The sequence below is a fragment of the Anolis carolinensis genome, chromosome 1, assembly GCF_035594765.1.
Source record: "Anolis carolinensis isolate JA03-04 chromosome 1, rAnoCar3.1.pri, whole genome shotgun sequence".
Taxonomy (NCBI): Eukaryota; Metazoa; Chordata; class Lepidosauria; order Squamata; family Dactyloidae; genus Anolis; species Anolis carolinensis.
Window position 1 is genome coordinate 157343095 of NC_085841.1, and position 20893 is coordinate 157363987.

Sequence of the window (20893 nt, forward strand, 5' to 3'; positions counted from 1 at the left end):
TCCCTTCAACTGCGGTGCCCAGAATTGGACGCAGTATTCCAGGTGTGGTCTGACCAGTGCAGAATGGAGGGGAGCATGACTTCCCTGGATCTAGACACTATACCCCTATTTATGCAGGCCAAAATCCCATTGGCTTTCTTAGCAGCCACATCACATTGTAGGTTCATAGAATCATAGAATAGTAGACTTGGAAGAGACCTCATGGGCCATCCAGTCCAACCTCCCGCCAAGAAGCAGGAAATCGCATTCAAAGCACCCCCGACAGATGGCCATCCATGTTGGCTCATGAGATGGCTCATGTTTAACTTGTTGTCCACAAGGTCTCCAAGATCTTTTTTCACATGTACTGCTGTCTAGCCAGGCGTCCCCCATTCTGTATCTTTGCATTCCATTTTTTCTGCCGAAGTTGAACTTCATTTTGTTAGTTTCGGCCCATCTCTCTTGTCTGTTAAGATCGTTTTGAATTCTGCTCCTTTCTTCTGGAGTGTTGGCTATCCCTCCCAGTTTGGCGTCATCTGCAAACTTGATGATCGTGCCTTCTAACCCTTCATCTAAGTCATTAATAAGGATGTTAAACAGAACCGGGCCCAGGACGGAACTCTGCGGCACTCCACTCGTGACTTCTTTCCAAGATGAAGACAACGCATTGGTGAGCACCCTTTGGGTTTGTTTGCTTAGCCAATTACAGATCCACCTAACCGTAGTTTTGTCTAGCCCACATTTTACTAGTTTGTTTGCCAGAAGGTCATGAGGGACTTTGTCGAAGGCCTTGTTGAAATCTAGATACACTACATCCACGGCATTCCCTGTATCGACCCAACTCGTAACTATTGAAAAAAGAGATCAGATTAGTCTGGCATGACTTGTTTTTGGTAAATACGTGTTGACTATTAGCAATGACTGCATTTGTTTCTAAGCGTTTGCAGACCACTTCCTTAATGATCTTTTCCAGAATCTTGCCCGGTATCGACATGAGGCTGATCGGACGGTAATTGTTTGGGTTGTTCTTTTTTCCCTTCTTGAAGATAGGGACCACATTTGCCCTCCTCCAATCTTCTGGGACTTCTCCTGTTCTCCAAGAACTCTCAAATATGATTGCCAGTGGTTCTGAAATAACTTTAGCTAGTTCCTTCAATACTCTTGGATGTAGTTGATCTGGCCCTGGTGACTTGAATTCGTTTAGAGCAGCCAGGTGTTCCTGGAGAACTTGTTTCCATTTCATGTTGCTGAGGTTGAAGATGGCTTTCTTTTTGTGAGAAGACCGAGGCAAAGAAGCCATTAAGCAGTTCTGCCTTTTCCCTGTCCCCTGTCGCCATCACCCCATCTTCTCCTCGCAGAGGCCCTATCACCACCTTGTTCTTCCTTTTTCTACCAACGTAAGCAAAAAGGCCTTTTTGGTTGTTTTTAATGTCCCTGGCAAGCCTGAGCTCATTTTGCGCTTTAGCCTTGCGAACATTTTCCCTACAGGAGTTGACTATACGTTTGAATTCTTCTTTAGTGATTTATCCCCTTTTCCACTTCTTGTGCATGTCTCTTTTGAGTCTTAGCCCGGTTAGAAGTTCTTTGGACATCCATTCTGGCTTCTTCGCACTTATTTTTTTTTCTTTGTTGGCACTGTTTGCATTTGCGCCTTGAGTATTTCACTTTAAAAAAACTCCCATCCATCATTAACTCCCTTGTCTTTTAATATTGACGTCCATGGAATGCCGCTCAGTATTTCCTTCATTTTTTGGAAGTCAGCTCTCTTAAAGTCCAGAATGCGTGTTTGACTTGTCTTAGTTTCAGCCTTCCTTTGTATGGCAAACTGCAGGAGCACATGGTCACTTACCCCTAAGGATCCGACCACTTCTACTGTATTGATCAGGTCTTCCACATTTGTTAAGATTGGATCAAGAGTTGCTGATCCCCTTGTTGCCTCTTCTACCTTCTGGACCATAAAATTGTCTGCAAGGCAAGTGAGGAATTTGTTGGACTTCGTGCTCTTGGCCGAGTTTGTTTTCCAGCAGATATCAGGATAGTTGAAATCGCCCATGACTACTATATCTCTTCTTTGTGCCTGTTTGGTCAGCTGCTGACAGAAGGCTTCATCAAGTTCCTCATCCTGGTTCGGAGGTCTGTAGTAGACACCCACAACGAGATCTTTTTGAGTCCCGGTTCCTGTCACGACCCAGGCTACAGAGCACCAATAACCATACGCAGAGGCCAGATTCTATCTAATATCTTTATTAAGGAAATATATAAAGTTAGTAAAGGCAAATGTAAAAGATAGTCCAGAAGCAGACCTTTCAGGAAAGGTCAAAATTAGTCCAAAGAAATAATGTCCAATATGAAATATTAAGGTCCAAAGTTGTAATCCAATAACCGAAACACTCACTTTGCCAGGCAAAGTGAGGGGAGTTGACAAGGTCCTTTAGTCCATAAACTTGAGCAAGGCTAGGAAATAACTTGATACTTGAAACAAGGCTTAAAACGTGGAGCAAGGTAACTAGGAACAAGAACAAGGTCCGTGGAATAACTTGGTAAAATCCGTGGAACAAGGCAAGGTTTGGTCCTGGGAAACAAGGCAAAGTCCGTAGATAAACAAAGGCTGGGAAGCAAGGCGAAGGCTGGATAGCAAGGCAAGGCTTGAGCAGGAGCGAGGCTTGAATCGGAGCGCGCTGTCCAGACACAACTCGCTCCGTAGGTTGACGAATTGACTCCGCGCAGTTACTACGCGGGTAAAACCCCTATATAGAGTCTAACTTTCCCACCGAAGCAGTTCTCTGGGAATCAGAAACGAAAGCTAAACTCTGAGACCAGATGTTAAACTCCTTAAAGATTCTCACGAGAAGCAGTCTTAATTGGCTACATTCTTAGCTGCAATTCTTGCACTCCTGCGCGAAGCTGATTCCAAACTTCTCTGTTGTTTACAAAACTCCCGGCGCAAGAACACGGGAGAAGTAGGCTCTGGGCTTGTTTGACATACTTCTGGGAGACAACTTTCTTGCAGGTGCAAGGTTCCCAGATCTGCCTGGGAAAGATCTGGCTGAGAGGAATCCAGTTCAGACTGGGAAGGTAAAAAACCCAAGTTTTCATCTTCATCAGGAATTACAATGTCCTGAGCAGGACTACAAGGCCCATGGGTCATCACACTATCCCCCTCCTCAAGGCCCCTCCCAAACTGGGGCCCTCTCCCCGAGGCGCGAGGTCGCGGCTTGGCGGGATAGGTCTGATGAAAGCGACGGGTTAGCTCAGGAGCATGGACTGTGGAGGCGTCTTCCCAAGAGCGTTCCTCAGGGCCAAAACCCACCCAGTCAATGAGATATTGTAGGCGGCGGCGGTGAAAGCGAGAATCCAAAATGTCCTCAACCTCGAACTCCTCCTCCCCATTCATCAAAACAGGAGGGGGGGCCGGTTGGTCTGTATCAGGACGCACACCATCCGCCGGAAGGAGCAGGGAACGGTGAAACACTGGGTGAATGCGCATTGAACGCGGAAGTTGGAGTTTGAAAGTCACGGGGTTTAATTGCGCCACCACTGGATAGGGGCCAATGAAACGGGCATCTAACTTCCGGCAAGGGCGGTGGGAGGGCAGAAAGCGAGTGGACAGAAAAACCCGATCTCCTACCTTGATTTCGGGGCCCGGCTGGCGGTGTTTGTCAGCGTGGTGTTTATAGTCCTCCTTGGCTTGGTCCAGTTGCTGGAGCAAAAGTTGTTGCACCGCTGTGAGTTCCTGCAGCCAATCCTCTGCTGCGGGAACTTCTGAAGTTTCAATGACGGGGGGAAAGAACCGTGGATGGAAGCCGTAGTTTGCAAAGAACGGCGTTTCTTTTGTAGAAGCTTGAACTCCATTGTTGTAGGCAAACTCAGACAGTGGTAACAGAGAAGCCCAATTGTCCTGTTGGTAGTTTACATAACAGCGAAGATACTGCTCCAAAGTGGCATTGGTGCGCTCCGTTTGCCCATCTGTTTGGGGATGATGAGCTGAAGATAAGCGAGAGTCTATGCCCAATAGTTTTTGTAGCGCCTTCCAAAAACGAGAGGTGAATTGAGATCCACGGTCTGTGACTAAACTCTTGGGCAATCCATGTAGTCTGAAAACATGTTGAAGGAATAGATCCGCAGTCTCTTTGGCCGTGGGGAGGCCTTCGCAGGGAATGAAATGGGCTAACTTGGTGAAAAGGTCCACCACCACTAAGATCGTGGTGAATCCACAGGAAGGTGGTAGGTCAGTGATGAAATCCGCAGAAATTATTTCCCATGGGCGAGATGGGGTAGGAAGGGGGTGTAAAAGCCCTGAGGGCTTCTCCCTTCTTATCTTGGAGCGCTGGCATACTGGGCAGGTGTTGACATATTTTTCCACATCCTTGCGGATCTTGGGCCACCAAAAATCTCTTAGGATCAGATGCATGGTTTTAAATAGTCCGAAGTGTCCTGCTGGTTTGCAATCATGACACAGACGAAGCGCTTTTTCCCTGCCCGGTCCGGGTGGGATATAAACATGATTTCTATAGCAAAGCAGCCCATCCTTAAGCGAAAAGGGAAAATGCAGACCTTGGCGAAGTTGGTCCTGCGCCCAGACATCTGCTTGCTGACTAGCCCTGATTTCTTGAGCACAGAGGGGTCCTGGAGTAGAGGAAGCTGAACCAATGGGAATGGATTTGGTGTTCCCCACTGTGAGCGTGGCAAAGTTCCCGGGTTGTAATAGTTGGGATTCAAAGGTCTCCTTGCGTCCTGCAGCGTATTCCGGTTTACGTGACAGGGCGTCTGCTTGCTTGGTCTGGGCTGGGGTCACATAATGAATCTGGAAGTCGAAACGTTCGAAGAATAAAGCCCAACGTTGCTGCCTCTGATTTAGTTTGCGGGCAGTTCTTAGATGTTCTAGATTACGATGATCAGTGTGGACTTCAATGGGAAATTTGGCCCCTTCTAGCCAATGTCTCCAAGTTTCAAAGGCTGCCTTTATGGCCAGTAGTTCTTTTTCCCAAATGGTGTAATTCCTCTCTGGTGTGGTTAGTTGACGAGAGTAAAAGGCACAGGGATGGAGGTGATCTCCCACCGGTTGTAAGAGTACAGCCCCAATTGCCACATCAGAGGCGTCCGCTTGCACAACAAAAGGGGTTCCAGGATTTGGGTGCTGTAGAATTGGCTGGGAGGTGAATAGTTTCTTTAGTTGCTGGAACCCTTTCTCTGCTTGATCAGTCCAGCGGAAAGGCTGCTTTCCACGGATGCAGCTAGTGATGGGGTCGGACCAGCGGGCAAAATCTGGAATGAACTTGCGGTAATAGTTCGCGAACCCCAAGAAACGCTGTACCTCTTTCTTGTTAGTTGGCGCCCGCCATTCCAATACTGCTGAAACCTTGGCTGGATCCATGGAAAGCCCTAGAGGCGAGATGCGGTAACCAAGGAAATCTACTTCTTGTAGATCAAAGGCGCATTTTTCCAGCTTGGCATAAAGTCCATGATCCCGCAATCGTTGTAACACCATTTTGACGTGGTTCTCATGTTCTGATTGTGATCTAGAAAACACCAAAAAATCGTCCAGGTAGATTATCAAGAACCTGTCTAGATAGTCCTGAAAAATGTCATTGACAAAATGCTGGAACGTTGCGGGAGCTCCGCATAAACCGAAATTCATAACTCGGGACTCGAATAATCCGAATTTGGTCTGGAAGGCGGTCTTCCACTCGTCCCCTTCCCTGATGCGAATTAAGTTGTAAGCCCCCCGAAGATCCAGCTTGGTGTAAACCTTGGCTCCTCGAAGCCGATCCAGTAGATCCGAGATTAAGGGCAGGGGATAGCTGTTCCGCTTGGTGATATTGTTCAATGCTCTGTAGTCCACCACCAAGCGTAGTTCCCCTGACTTCTTCTTCACAAACATCACTGGGGAGGCGGCTGGGGATTGAGAGGGTCTGATGAATCCCTTGCGAAGGTTTGTCTCTATGAATTCCCTGAGAGCTTCTTGCTCTGGTTCAGTCAGGGAGTAGAGATGCCCTCGCGGGATCGGGGCCCCCTCCACCAAGTCAATGGCACAGTCATAAGGTCTATGTGGGGGTAATTTTTCGGCTTCTTTCTCATTGAATACATCCCAATACTCGGAGTACTTCTTTGGCAAGGTGATGATGGGCTCGGTGTCTGTGGCATGGCAGACCTTGGCTACGAGGCAATGGTTTTGGCAGTACGGTGAAGCAAACTGCAGTTCTCTGTTGGACCAGGAGATGTTAGGGTCGTGGAGAGTCAGCCATGGAATTCCCAAAATCACAGGGAAATGGGGAACCTCGGTAACAAAGAAGGAAATCTCTTCCATATGTTCCCTTATCCACATCCTGGTGGGTTCCGACCACTGACTTACGGGGCCCGTCTTGAGGGGGCGGCCGTCTATGGCTTGCACCACACGGGCATTCTTGAAATCATGATATTGTAATCCCAGAGAGTCGGCATACTCTCTATCAATGAAATTGTTGGTAGCTCCAGAGTCTATCATGGCGTGGATCATGACGGGTCCCCTTTTTGCTGACCATAATGTGACCACGAGAAGGAACAGGACCCCGGTTGGCGGCTCTTGAATGGATTTTTTGACCGGGTTGGCGAGCCTCTCTACACCCGGTCGTTGGCTTCCCCCGCCGGCTGTGTGCCAGTCGGATCAGACGCCTTCGTCTCCGTGGAGGACGCCGCCGCAAGACGGGCGGCAGGCTTCCCTTTGGCTGGGCACTCTCTGGCGAAGTGGCCCCCATTTCCGCAATACCAACAGAGATTTAGGCGTTGGCGACGGGCCTTCTCGGCGGCATCTAATCTGGGACGCACATTGCCCAACTGCATCGGCACCTCCTCGCCTCCTCTGGGGTATGGGGTTGGCGGTGGGGGTCTCCACACTGGACGTGGCTGAACGCTGGCGGGAGCGGGGGGTTTTGCCCCGGCTCTACTGCCCTGGCCTCGAACCCACTGTTTCCTGTTGGCAATCATGACTTCAGCCCGTAAACATTGATCAATGAGTGCCTCGAGGGTCTGGGGAGGATCCACCTTGGAGATTTCTTCCAGCATTTCAATGTTGAGACCCTCCCGGAATTGTCCTCTGAGGGCTACATCGTTCCAGCCGGTGTTGTGGGCCAGCACTCGGAACTCGGCTATATACTGAGACATAGGTCTGTCTCCTTGGAAAAGGCGACGGAGTTTGTGACCGGCTGCCTCCAAATTGTCCTCGATTCCCCAAGTCTCCTTGAGGTGGTCCAAGAAGTGTTGCGCTGATCTTAGGTGCGGAGAGGCTTGGTCGAACAGTGCCGTCGCCCAATTGGCCGCTGGCCCGTCTAGAAGACTGTAAACCCACGCCACTTTGATGTCTTCTTGGGGAAACTCGGCATCACGGGCCTCTAGATAAGCTTGACATTGGCGACGGAAAACATGAACCTTAGAAGCTTCTCCAGTAAACTTGGTAGGCAACGCCATGGCCGGGAGGCGGATTCCGCGCTCCCGCAAGCCCTTTATTTCTCCATCCTGGGCGTTGAGTCTGTCGCGGATGCGATCCACTTCGTCCTTGCTGATGGTGTAGCTCAGTGGCTGCCCACCGGGCACGGTTCCGGTAGACATTCTGGCCGAGGTTAATTGGTGCTTAGGGTGGCGGAGTCAAACTGTCACGACCCAGGCTACAGAGCACCAATAACCATACGCAGAGGCCAGATTCTATCTAATATCTTTATTAAGGAAATATATAAAGTTAGTAAAGGCAAATGTAAAAGATAGTCCAGAAGCAGACCTTTCAGGAAAGGTCAAAATTAGTCCAAAGAAATAATGTCCAATATGAAATATTAAGGTCCAAAGTTGTAATCCAATAACCGAAACACTCACTTTGCCAGGCAAAGTGAGGGGAGTTGACAAGGTCCTTTAGTCCATAAACTTGAGCAAGGCTAGGAAATAACTTGATACTTGAAACAAGGCTTAAAACGTGGAGCAAGGTAACTAGGAACAAGAACAAGGTCCGTGGAATAACTTGGTAAAATCCGTGGAACAAGGCAAGGTTTGGTCCTGGGAAACAAGGCAAAGTCCGTAGATAAACAAAGGCTGGGAAGCAAGGCGAAGGCTGGATAGCAAGGCAAGGCTTGAGCAGGAGCGAGGCTTGAATCGGAGCGCGCTGTCCAGACACAACTCGCTCCGTAGGTTGACGAATTGACTCCGCGCAGTTACTACGCGGGTAAAACCCCTATATAGAGTCTAACTTTCCCACCGAAGCAGTTCTCTGGGAATCAGAAACGAAAGCTAAACTCTGAGACCAGATGTTAAACTCCTTAAAGATTCTCACGAGAAGCAGTCTTAATTGGCTACATTCTTAGCTGCAATTCTTGCACTCCTGCGCGAAGCTGATTCCAAACTTCTCTGTTGTTTACAAAACTCCCGGCGCAAGAACACGGGAGAAGTAGGCTCTGGGCTTGTTTGACATACTTCTGGGAGACAACTTTCTTGCAGGTGCAAGGTTCCCAGATCTGCCTGGGAAAGATCTGGCTGAGAGGAATCCAGTTCAGACTGGGAAGGTAAAAAACCCAAGTTTTCATCTTCATCAGGAATTACAATGTCCTGAGCAGGACTACAAGGCCCATGGGTCATCACAGTTCCCTTGATGCTTTCAAGCTGGTTTCCCGGATTACAGTCTTGCATTTCTTCTGCAACATAACTGTTTTTGACATATAAAGCTAACCCCCCTCCTCTCCCCTTTGTTCTACTTCTGTGAAAGAGGTTATAGCCCTCAGTGGCTACATTCCAGCCTGCTTTGATAATCTGGATTATATGGCAGTGTAGAAAGGGCCAGAGAGTCTATTTTGCTAAATTTAAGGGCCAATGTTGAGATACTCCTTATGTTCCCACCACCCTCTCTGCTGTCAGATTTTTAGCTTCTCAACCTAAAGCTCTAGAAAAAGAACTGTTTCCTCCTTATTCATCTCATGCAAGAGCAGGGGATTCCTCACTGGTGGAGCAGAAGCAGTGATAATAATACTTTGCAAATCTCTGATTTTCAGAGTGTAGATCTTATGGGGCATCTATAGGATTGAATTATTAAAGTTAAAAGTATGTATACCAATTTAAAACAAATTAATTTTATTCTTTCACTAAAAAGCTCTAACAGTGGCTTATATATGATCAATAAAAATAATATATCTATCGGCAGGCTTATTATCTAAATGACACAGAATAAAAAGAGGAAAAGGGATAATAAAGGAGGAAGGCAAGCAAAACTGGACAGTCTTTTGGTATATGATGATTACTTGCCATTTGCTTGAGTGGCAGGAATACTGCTTTTCATAATATTCTTCTGTGTAGTGTGTTTCTCTTTTGGACTAAATGCATTGTCTGCGAAAAATTAATAGAGAAACATTCAGTGCTGCAAAATTGGATTTGCATATATACTGACCTCAAGAAGAATAGATGAATTGTGCAATGGAGCAGTGCAGTGGCTTTTACAGGAAATTGTGCAATTTGACCACGGAACGGCCTAGATTCTGATTCTGGACGACGTATTTTAACATTGGAATATATTTTAAGTATGCTATTATGCAAGCACGAATTTTAATCCAGTTTATCTGTTGTTTTTGTTTTATTTTTAAGGCACTGACAAGTGCCGTTTGTAAGCTGCCTTGAGTCCCCCTCAGGGTAGAGAAAGGCGGGGTATAAATAAGGTAAATAAATAATAAATAATAGTGTGTATAGGAGAGAGTTAAATTCCCATTAGTCTTCCCACTCAATTTGAATTCTAGTTTCTGTTGTGCTTCATATCTGAGTAGATTTCATTCTGCCTTCTTCATTCTAATCTTCCTTTCACTAAGAATGTCCTATAACAATCTTCTCACTTTAGACCTGAGGGCCAAACTTAGATGTTATAGTGCAATTCTATGGGGGTCTGTCCTGGTCATATGTAAAATAGAAAAGAAATGTCCCTTCTCAACTCAGCCAGAGAAGTCAGCCATAGCAGAGCACTTGATAAACCAAGCTGGACACAACATATTATTTAAGAACACAGAAATGCTAGACCACTCTAACAACCACCATGTCAGACTACATAAAAAAGCCATTGAAATCCACAAGCATGTGGACAATTTAAACAGAAAGGAGAAAACAATGAAAATGAACAAAATCTGGCTACCAGTATTTAAAAACTCTAAAATCAGGACAGTAAATAAAGAACAACACTCAGAAAACAGAGGAATTCCAGACAAGAAAACAATCAGGGCCAGCTAACACCTCCCACAAAGGATTCCTTCAGGCAGGAAGCAGCCAGGTTTGAAGTTGCAAGGCCATTTAATGCTAATCAAGCTGGCCAATTGCAACATTCACAGTTGCCTTAAACAGACAAGAGTTCTTTCTTCCACCCTGAACATTCCACAGATATACAAACCCCACTTGCCTAGTTTCCAACAGACCTCACAACCTCTGAGGATGTCTGCCATAGATGTGGGTGAAACATTAGGAGAGAATGCTTCTGGAACATGGCCATACAGCCTGGAAAACTCACATCAAGTCATTGTTCCTTCTGTATCAAAGTAATGTGTTTGGGAGTGGCAGATTTCCACGTCCTGAGTCATACCATTTTAATACACCACTCATTTAACCAACCTCTTAGATTTGAGGTAATGCGCAACATAATAAAACAGAACAATTATAAACCATAGAAGTCAAAATATTAAAATTCCCAGTCCCTTAAAGGTTATCATTTTGGCATCAGACAGTTGCCAGGGGGCATGGACATTTATAAATGAACCAGGCAAATAAGGACACATCTATACTGTACAAGGTGTTTCAGAAAGATGGACTTCAGAAAGATTTGAAATTGCTATATCTCTGCAAGCATGATCTGCTCTTGAATGAAACTCTTACCACTCAAGAGCGTGGAACCTTGAATTCCAAAGGATTCCCAGTAGATGCCTCTCCCAGTGCACAAATGGACCTTAGCCTCAGTCATTTGCAAAATTCCCATTGCGCAACGTAAGGCCTAATAGGTTATATTTCAGATTGAGTTCCCTTCCGGAGAGATAAAGAAAAAAATTGTTATTATAAAGAATAATAATAATAATAATAATAATAATAATAATAATAATAATAATAATGCCAACTGCAAAAGGCCACCCTGCTGGGATCTGCACGCATCATACGAAAATACATCACACAGTCCTAGACACTTGGGAAGTGTTCGACTTGTGGTTTTGTGAAACGAAATCCAGCATGTCTATCTTGTTTGTTGTGTCATACAACATCGTTGTGTCAATAATAATAATAATAATATGTTTTTGACTCAAAATGGTTAGGATAATGTTATAACTCATTAAACCATGTGTTACTTTTTGTGCCATTGCAACATGTTCCCATCGGGAAATATGCTGTTTTGAAATTGAGTTCATTGTTTTGAAACACCCTGTAGAATTATTGTCATGTCAGGTGGCACCAACATGCTTTGGCAGAGAAGGCTTAGGACCTTGTAAAACTATAACACCCATTATTTCATCGCAGTTAAAGAGGTGTCAAACTGCCTTAATTCTGCGGTGTAGATGTGCCATCAGTAGCAGCCCCACCACATCTGCTCTCTCCTTGAATAGTTCATAACTATATGTTCAGTTAATATCTCGGCTCTGATGTTGTGACAAGACAATGTTCTTCTTTGTGATCTCTATGAATCACAAAAAAATGAGTTTACTGTGTCTGTGGCACTCATCATTCAGTACCTTGTAAAGCTGTGATGTAAGCATTTTGGTGGTAGCTGCCCCTCTCCTCATTAATGTAACCAAGCTGATTCCCGTTTAAACTCTCAGCAGCAACATCAGAGATACTGTTGGTGAACTATATTTGCATTTTTGGCTCTCTGGCTTTCTCTTTTCCGTTTACTATTTGGCTTTCTTTTGGATTCTGTATTTTGGCTATATGTTTCCATCAACTGTAGTTTATGTCAGCAGTTCGGTGTCAGTAGACTTCTATGGCTTAATTCAGCTATTTCAAAAGATGCATCTTCTGAAGAGTAAAAATACCTGAATGGATTTGTCACTCTTTTGTTTATTGTGCCTCAGAGAATGTCATAATGTGGGGTCTTATATCCACTGCAAGGTTTTTATTCCACACTCATATAAAACCTGCTCAGCCGAACTTAGGGGTTTTTCTCTGTGAGCAAGTCCTGTCTGCTTTGGTCAATCCCATTGAGATAAGTAATAGCTTGCTTCCACCTCATTCTTTGGAGTCAGCTGCTTCTGGTTCATCAGTCCATCTGGCAATAAAGAGATATTTTTAGAAAAGATCGTTCTAAATTTCATATTGGTGACACACTATTTTTATACATGCATCATTTCGTGCCACAATAATTCAGTTTTACTAGTAAACCAGAGGTTTAACCAACCCCTTATAAGAGAACACATACATAAATAATAACGGAATTTATGGAGGCACAACATATATCATAAAAACCTTTATATGATTTATTGCTTATTTCACATTCTTAGAGGTGTTGGTTATGTTCATGTTGCATACCTACAAACTTCAGGTGACACACTACTGTTGTGACACACAGCTTGGAAAGTGCTCTAGGAGTTAGGAGTTGCATGCCATGATAAGCAAAAGTTCTATAGCCCTGCTGCCAAGTGTTTTTTTTCCCTCTAGTATGACAAGCCATGACCTATGGTCTGTTGCTGGTGATGTCAAAACCTGGCAGGAGGTTCCTCTCTCCCATCAAGACAGAGGGGGAAATATGTATGATTTTGGGTTTTCTTCTTTGGCTGTGGAGAGAGAAATAAGCTTTACTGTCCCTCTCCTGCCAAGTTTGGACATGACAATGGACAACAACATGAACAACATAAGCATATTCCCTTTCATCCTGGCTTGTTCATAATGGGACCTGCATTTAGCAGCAGCCAGCCATCAAGCATGGGCACAGTTTTATTAATTGCTGCTGCAAGTGAAAGTGTTTGGCAAGAGGAGCTACATTGTGGTTATGAAAAGATAACCATGCAGAGTCACCCATACTCTGAATTTACTGTGTAATTTAAGTTATCTTGCTGTGTAATATACACTGTTAACATCTTTAATTACTTTTGCATTCCTTCCAATTAAATTTTTATTATTACTAATTTTAGTGTTAATCACTATCTTCAGATAGCTCTTAGTACTCCTGTGAATAAGTCTGAAACTGACATCAATTTGGCAGAAAATCCTCAAAACATGCCCACAGGGCCAGCATAGAAACGACCAAATTGTCCAGTTCTGAGGCTCCTATGTCATACAATCCTAGCATCCAGTTTGAAACTGCTCTTTTTATTTGTCAGCCAGATGTTGATATTCCCATAAGTCTCAAACTGGCAATCTGCTTATACTTGTTGCACTTGTTCTTGTTATGTCCAGATCTACAAAACTGGTATAAAAAGATACAGGGATTTTATTTCTGCATTGACAACATGCTTTTGGAAAATAATTCACTGCCGTTTATGGGGTTTCCTTTGTACCAAAGGATATGTTGCTAGGTTGAACATAATATTGCTATTCCAAAATGTTCTTCTCCTGCACGATATTTTGTCCAGAATCTTTTCTAGATTTTCCTCTCCTTGACTTTTCTTTCCAGATTTTGTTTCCTATCCTGCTTGACATGTTTCCCTTCTTACGTGTCAGGAAATTACCCTTCCCTTCTCCATTTTGGTAAGATAACTTTCTATATATGGCAATCCAAATTCTTTGTACCATGTGTGAGTTCTTGATTCTAAATTAATTCTGTAGTAGCTTAACTCTTACCTAAAATAACATTTAACGTGCAAAGTATTTATTTGAACACCTCTTCCTTGGCAAATTAGTTTTCTGTGTTTGCTATCAGTGTCAGATGACAAAATGTAATTTTTGGATGATTTTGACACATCATTCCATCAAAGAAACTGCACTGTTAATAGTAAGGGAGTCTCCCCCCCTCTCCCTCCACCAAAATTTGTCTTGATTAATGAAATTATATTAGCCATCGACACTGTCTGGTAGTAGGTTTTGCACATTTCGCATGGGCCTCGGGTTAAAGCGACCCACCAGGTTGAAAGCTCTACCAGGCCTTTTGCTGTAGTCCTCAACTAGGGTTTGATAGAGTTACAGGAGAGGCCCTAGTGTCCATTTATTCTCTTGTAGTAGCTGAGGAAGATGGAGCTGGGAGTGGAGGCACCTCCAACACACCAATTCATGATTAGAGCTTGTGTCTCTGCCTAGCTTCCAGTGAGTATATACAGGGTCTCCACTAACTCTCTTCATAGATCCAGGATTGCAGTCACAGTATTTAATGATTGTTCATTCTTCCACAGTTGCTAGGTTTTTCTATATTAAATGTAGCCTAATAGATTGTTTGAACTTTCAGTTTGTCATGTTAAAGTATACTTAGATTCGTAGATAGATTTTGAGGACAATAATCTGTGCTTAAAAACAAGATGTTTTCTATGTTTGCATTCATTCTATAATGTCGGTGTTTCTAATATTACATTAGTTTGATTGCATTGGATTTAACACAAATAATAATCCTTAAAAATATATGTTACATGTGTTTAATAAATTAGGAGATCTGTGAAAATAAAATTTTATGCTTTGCTTGCTCACCCAAATGAGCATAAAATACTCATGTTTCATTTTGTTTCACAGTATAAATTATGGATGCAATGAAATAATAATATGTGTGCTTTGTCAATTAAAGGGTTTTTTTGGCAGCCTCAATTTTACATTCACCCATGCATAAAAATAATTAGAGAAATTATTTTTAAAAAATTACACTTAGAAAAGAAAACAATTACTATGGGCAATTAAAGTAGTAGAATGTGAAAAGGGAGTTGGTTTGCTTCATAAAAAAGACACACAGACTCATAAACAGTACTATTCCAGAAAACAAGAAAGGCAAATAGTGCCTTTCAACTAATCAACAGACTCAGAAATTAAAACTTGGAGAGACCAAGTTCAGAATACTGTCAACAAATGCTTGCTCCAAACCTTCTTTCTATTATTCAAAGCTTTTAACAACAACAACAACAAAGAGATGCAGGACTTAGTGCCCACTGTCACTTCAGTGGCTTTACTTAGCCGGCAAGAGTCTTGTCTCAAGTTGCAGGATAGAGCCATCGTTGAGCAAAGCACCTTTTCCCCTTTGCATCGGACCACCTTCATTGTCGTCATGTGACCATGTTGGAACTATCCCGACCTTTCTCCTATATTTGAAGTCTGGATCAGACTGTGCTATTCTGCTAGAACCAAATTATTTCAATATGTTGTCAAAGGCTTTCATGGCTGGGATCACAGGGTTGTTGTATGTTTTTTGGGCTGTATGGCCATGTTCCAGATGTATTCTCTCCTGGCTTTTTGCCCACATCTATGGCAGACAACCTCTGAGGATGCCTGCCATAGATGTGGGTGAAACGTCAGGAGAGAATACTTCTGGAACATGGCCATACAGCCCGAAAAACATACACCAACCCAAATTATTTCATTCTGATTCAATTAAGAATCAAATTGCAGTTGTCCAAAACAAGCAGACTTTTTGTTTAAGACTTCGTTTCTTTTTCATATTTTAATAATACTGCAGATTTACATGTTTAAAAGTGTGTTTGCTTCTACTGAGTATCCTTATAAAATGGTGATATACCTATACACTATAACAACAGTGTGTGCTCGTGGTGCATTGTTTACATGGTAAGAAAAATTGAAGGCACTAAAAATATCAAAATAAGTTTATCATAATCAAAAACTAGGCTTTGGTTCTATCTTACTCTGTAGATAATACATCATCTCACCATGTTCTATCAAAATATTATCTCAGCATAATACATTTACCAGACACGTCAAAGATAAAATACCTTGTATTTGCTTCAAGGTAAATAGGCCAAATACAGTACTGCCTGTAAGATATTAAAAGAGTACCAATTGTTTCTCTTTAATGAGTTAAGTTTAACTGCTGAGAGCTAAAATTGTTGATAGTGTCACTGGCTACCAGTCTTTGCCCTGTAAAGGGGATTCACTGGATGGGCTAATTGGCTTAATTAAAAGATAATTAATGCCTTCCTGTTGGAGAGGAATGGTATCAACTGCTCTTTACAAAGCCTTATTAATTACAAAGCCTTATTAGTATTAATTACTGATTAGTCTCAAAATCTTTTTGTGGAGAAGATACTCGGCTGTATCGTGGCTATATGATTTCAAGTTCTCCTGAATGAGATAGCTTCTTGAGATGGCCATCAAATGGTATTCAGGCCTTTTTGTCAGTACAAAAGTGAAGCATCATCAAGTTGACTTCATTGACTTTTGGCTGATAGCATCAACCACCATTTTATTCTATCTGTGCTCTGTGCATGATGAATTTGGAGGTGTGGTGATATGGTGGATCAACCTCTCCTTGTAGGTGATGATGCTGAAAGAAAAGCTTTCATGAACCGTATCATTTGAAATATGGCAGGATTTTGTCTTGTTCTTAAAAATTAAATGAAGCTACAAATCTAAAATTTGGAGTCTAGTGATATCAGTATTCTGGTAATTTTTTGGCTCTGCTTCTTGACATCTGAATTATGTGGGGCAGTAGAAATTCTGAATATAAGCTAGAAGAGAGAAAATAAGCTGACATTAAGACCGCTATTTCTTATAAATATTAAAACAGGAAAAACTGTTTATTTTCAAGCTCAATTAAAGATACTAGTAATGATATATCGTGTTCCAACTATTTCATCGAGGAAATATTTTGAATTCATTTTTCAAAATTCATCCTCTCGGACTTGTTACTAACCAGGGTACCAGGAGACTCTCAGGGAAACGAAATGGGAAGGACAACAACTAGGGTGCAGCTGGTGGAAAACTCGACTTTTATGTGACAAGACACAATATAGAGGGCATTTCCATTCCTATAAGCTGGCAGTACGTGCAGTGAAGAAAACCTTCTCTGCACATATTGAGCCTGCAGAGTCACATCCAGCTGAGCTGCTCAGAGTTGTGAGAGGTTCAAACTAGGTACCCTACCCTTCAAACCCATTGATAGGACCTTCAATAGCTCACTGTGGTGCTTTTAAAAACATTTTGTAGGTAAAATCTCTTGCATAAGAGCCAACGTAGACACTGCCGTTGGAGCAGAAGTTGATAAAGAGTTGTCCAGCAACTCTGTAAGTGGGATTACACTAGATTAGTTTCAATTGGTGTGGACAAGATGTGGACAAGATGCTAGGGCAAGTAATGAGGACAACTTGCTTTCCATAATCCCTGCCTTTCTTGACTGGTTGTCCAGGGAGGAAATGCAGTTCAATCCTCAAATACAACAAATTATCACTGTTTCTCTCAGGGAAGTGAATTTTTCATCCTGTTAAAAGAAACGGTAGTGTTAGTCCACTGCTGAAAAGTCCCCTCTGGATCCCCTATATCTTAATAACAACTAACCAGGTGATTGAGAAGGCAGTTGCCCTCCTACTCCAACCCGTCTTGGATGACACTTCCTTGATCCATTTCAAACTGGTTTCAGAGTAAGATGCGGAGCTGAGACTGCCATGGTTGCCTTGGTGAATGAACTCCATCTTAACATTGTCAGGGGGAGTGTGTCCCTGTTTGTACTTCTAGATTTCTTAGCAGTGTTCAATACCATCAGCCTTGGTATCTTTCTGGAATGCTGGGGAAGGGGGGGCTGAAAACACTGTGCTGCAGTGCTTCCAGTCATACCTCTCAGGCATGCTCCAGATGGCGATGTTTGGGAATAGCTGCTCCTCAAAAAAGGAGCTGTTATGAGGAATCCCACAAGGGGCCATTCTATCCCCAATACTTTTCAACATTTACATGAAACCGCTGGAAGAGATCATCCAGAGGCATGGGGAGGGGTACACTGATGACACCCAAATATATTTCTCTATGCCTTCAAAAACAGCTTTAGCTAAGGCTAACATTCTTCTCTGAATGAATGCCTGGAGGAGATAATGGGCAGGTTGAAGAAAAATATATTGAAACTGGATCCAGATAAGGCAGAGGTGCTTGCCATCAAAAGTCCTAACCTAGGAACGGAGGTGTGTCACCCAGTTCTAGATGGAGTTACACTCCCCCTGAAAGACTGTGTTCACAGTTTTGGGAGTCCTCCTGGATCCGTCTCTAAATGTCAGCCCAGGTGGATGCAGCGCCCCTTCCTAGGATCAGAGGACCTAAAGGTGGTAGTACAGATGCTGGTAAATTCAAGTTGGACTTCTGCAATGTGCTTTACATTGGGCAATCTCTGTACCAAGTTCAAAAACTCCAAATTAGTGCAAAACACTGCAGCCAGATTAGTTACAGGACCATCTTAGAGTGAGTATATCACATTCACACTGAAGTCACTCCACTAGTTGCCAAGTATTTTCAGGGCGGAGTACAAAGTGTTGATTTTAATCTTTAAAGCCCTACCATGGTTTGGGTTCAGGTTACCTACAGGATCACCTTCTCCCATGTAAACACTGAGGTCCTCTGGGGGACACTTACTCTAACCAGCCAGAACCCAACTAGCAACCATCACCTAGAGGACCATTTCATTGACTGCCCCAAGACTCTGGAATGACCTGCCAGAAGAACTCCCAACAGCTAAATTAGTTGGCAGATTTTAAGATGGAAATGAATGATGATGATGATGATGACAACCCATCTCTTCAGTCAATTTTAGCCTGAATTTTAAGCTGTATTTTAACTGTGTATCTTGTATTAAAAATACTGTTGTATCTTTTTGTTTTAATGATGTACCCTGCTTCGAGCTGCAAGGGTAGATGACTAATAAATACATGGTGATTGTTAGTTATTACCATCATTATTATTATTGAGTAGGTTGCCACATGGCAGCTCAAGTAACTGAGTGACTAAAGAACTTCCCCTTCTTTTTTAATATATGTGGTATGTGTTGTTACCAGTTGCATTGTTGGTTGTACTTTATTAATATGAACTACTTTTCAAACTAATTGATGCCATCTCTGATTTATATTATTTTCAGCAATGTAGAAGATCTTAATGTATTTGTATTTTGTAATGGAATGTAATGTAATTTCAAAGTCTAAATTGAATCTTAAGTTGTAATTATGGCTCTGCTCCCAACTTTTTCCTAGACCTCTTAAGTTTTGATGACATTATATCTACCTCAGAAAACCTATCACATCCCACAGCAAATAGGCCAAAGATGCCTGGTAGGAGACTTCCTGCTCGTTTCAATGGCAATAATTCTGTGAGTATATAAACTCTTATCTTCTTCTAGATTAATCTTAGGCATATGATTTTCACCGGAAAAGGTTTTCACTTGAAAAGTCATATTATTTTGGTAGTATACTGTTTTTCTATCAAAGACTAATGCTGTACAACCAGAACAACAAATAATAACAGTTCTGTGAAGCAGCCAAACGGTATGGATGGAATAGTAAAATAGATGTTGAAAAAATGGACTTTGCTGTTACTTCAACTGAGGATTCTATCAGTTACCTTTTCTGGCCTCTAGAACAAGGAAATCACCTGAGCAGTCTTCTGAACCCAAATAAAGCCCCGATTTCTAGAAACTGATAGTGATGTTAGTGGGATTACAACCAGAGTAGCCTTCGCAGAAAAATTGGAATGAGCTAACCCAAGGGTGTAAAACAGTATGGGACTACTACTCCCACACTTTGATGGGCTATATTTGACACATGATGTGCTCTGTGCTGACGCCCAGTTTAGCCAAACTTGGACTAAAACCCACTTGAAAACATTGTGTGGTGTTGGCAGGAAAAAAAACTTATTATTTCATTGCCATAGAGTTGTCCAGTAAAACTTTTTCAAGTTGTCAAAACCTTGTTACATTCTTATCCACAAGAAGGAAGTGTCACCAACTTGGTGAAAAATGCAGAATTGTACAGATCCATTGTGACTTGGATACTAAGGTTGATATGCCCTGTGCAGATAACAGGCCTCTGCTTATCCAGTAAAAACTGTTATTTTTTCCATTTGTTTATTCCAAGGATGTAGAGAAGATCCTTGGCTACAGGAATCATTTGCTTTCTGTGAGTTTGGTTTTTTCCACCCTCATTCATAACAATAGAAATGGAGATCTGGCCCGCTAAAGAAGAGGAAAAAGAAATGTCTATAGTAAGGCAGAGTTCTTGTGTGCCTAAAGGGGGGGGTGGTATTAAGAACTTAGATGAGAAGGCTCTCCATTAATGCCATCATATTGGATCTTTGATAATTTCTCACATTCTGTTCTTGGACACATGGTAGACTATGTGATAGCATATCTCTGGATGAGACAAATCATTTAGATCCACTGGAGTCTGCTTTCAGGCCTGGTCACAGCTTTGGCTGCCTTGTTGGATGATGGTGTTACTACTTAGAATTGAAATGGGATTCAATTGGCATTGTTACCTCTTGATGTGTATAAGATACTCAACATGGCAAAAGTTCAAAATATTTTTATTGTGAAAATTTTTAATTTAACAAAATCAAGCTGGCATTTGCTTGTATAATGTATAATGCATATACCATTTGATTGTATAAGTATTCACCACAAACATTTGAGCCAATAGTTGGTGGGGAGAAAGGAAGAAGAAAAAAAGAAAGAAATGTGGACCAGCCACTGGCAATCCCTGCCACAGATTGTTAATTGGACTCAGTTTTGTTGTCAGGGAGATCCTTAATAATTACTGGTAAAGATGTAAGTGTTGGTTTTATGCAACAAGGAAGAGCTAGGTTGCTTTTGTGTACCACAAAATAATTTACAGCTTCACAATTGAGTATTTGGGGTATATCGAGTGGTAACAGTGCCAGTTAAAGTCATTTCAATTCCAGTTGGCAAGACCATTTATATATGGAAAAGCCAAAGGAGACGAATAAACTTACAATTATCAGATTTCCCATAAAAGCAAAATACGCTGAGTGTTATTAAAGATGGGCAAAATCTGTAGAGCTGTGTCCATAACAACATTTACACTAAATAGGCAGATATATA

The 20893-nt window shown here is 42.5% G+C and overlaps 1 protein-coding gene across 4 annotated transcripts in view; it reads left to right on the forward strand.

Moving 5' to 3' along the window:
- The window catches only part of cd2ap (CD2 associated protein), a 98692-nt gene that overhangs the window by 69648 nt on the left and 8151 nt on the right, over window positions 1-20893 (forward strand). For all 4 annotated transcript variants that reach the window (XM_062957197.1, XM_062957213.1, XM_062957201.1 and 1 more), the window contains one exon: window positions 19032-19147. In XM_062957197.1, coding sequence (XP_062813267.1) covers window positions 19032-19147 — 116 coding nt within the window. The remainder of the gene's footprint in view (window positions 1-19031; window positions 19148-20893) is intronic.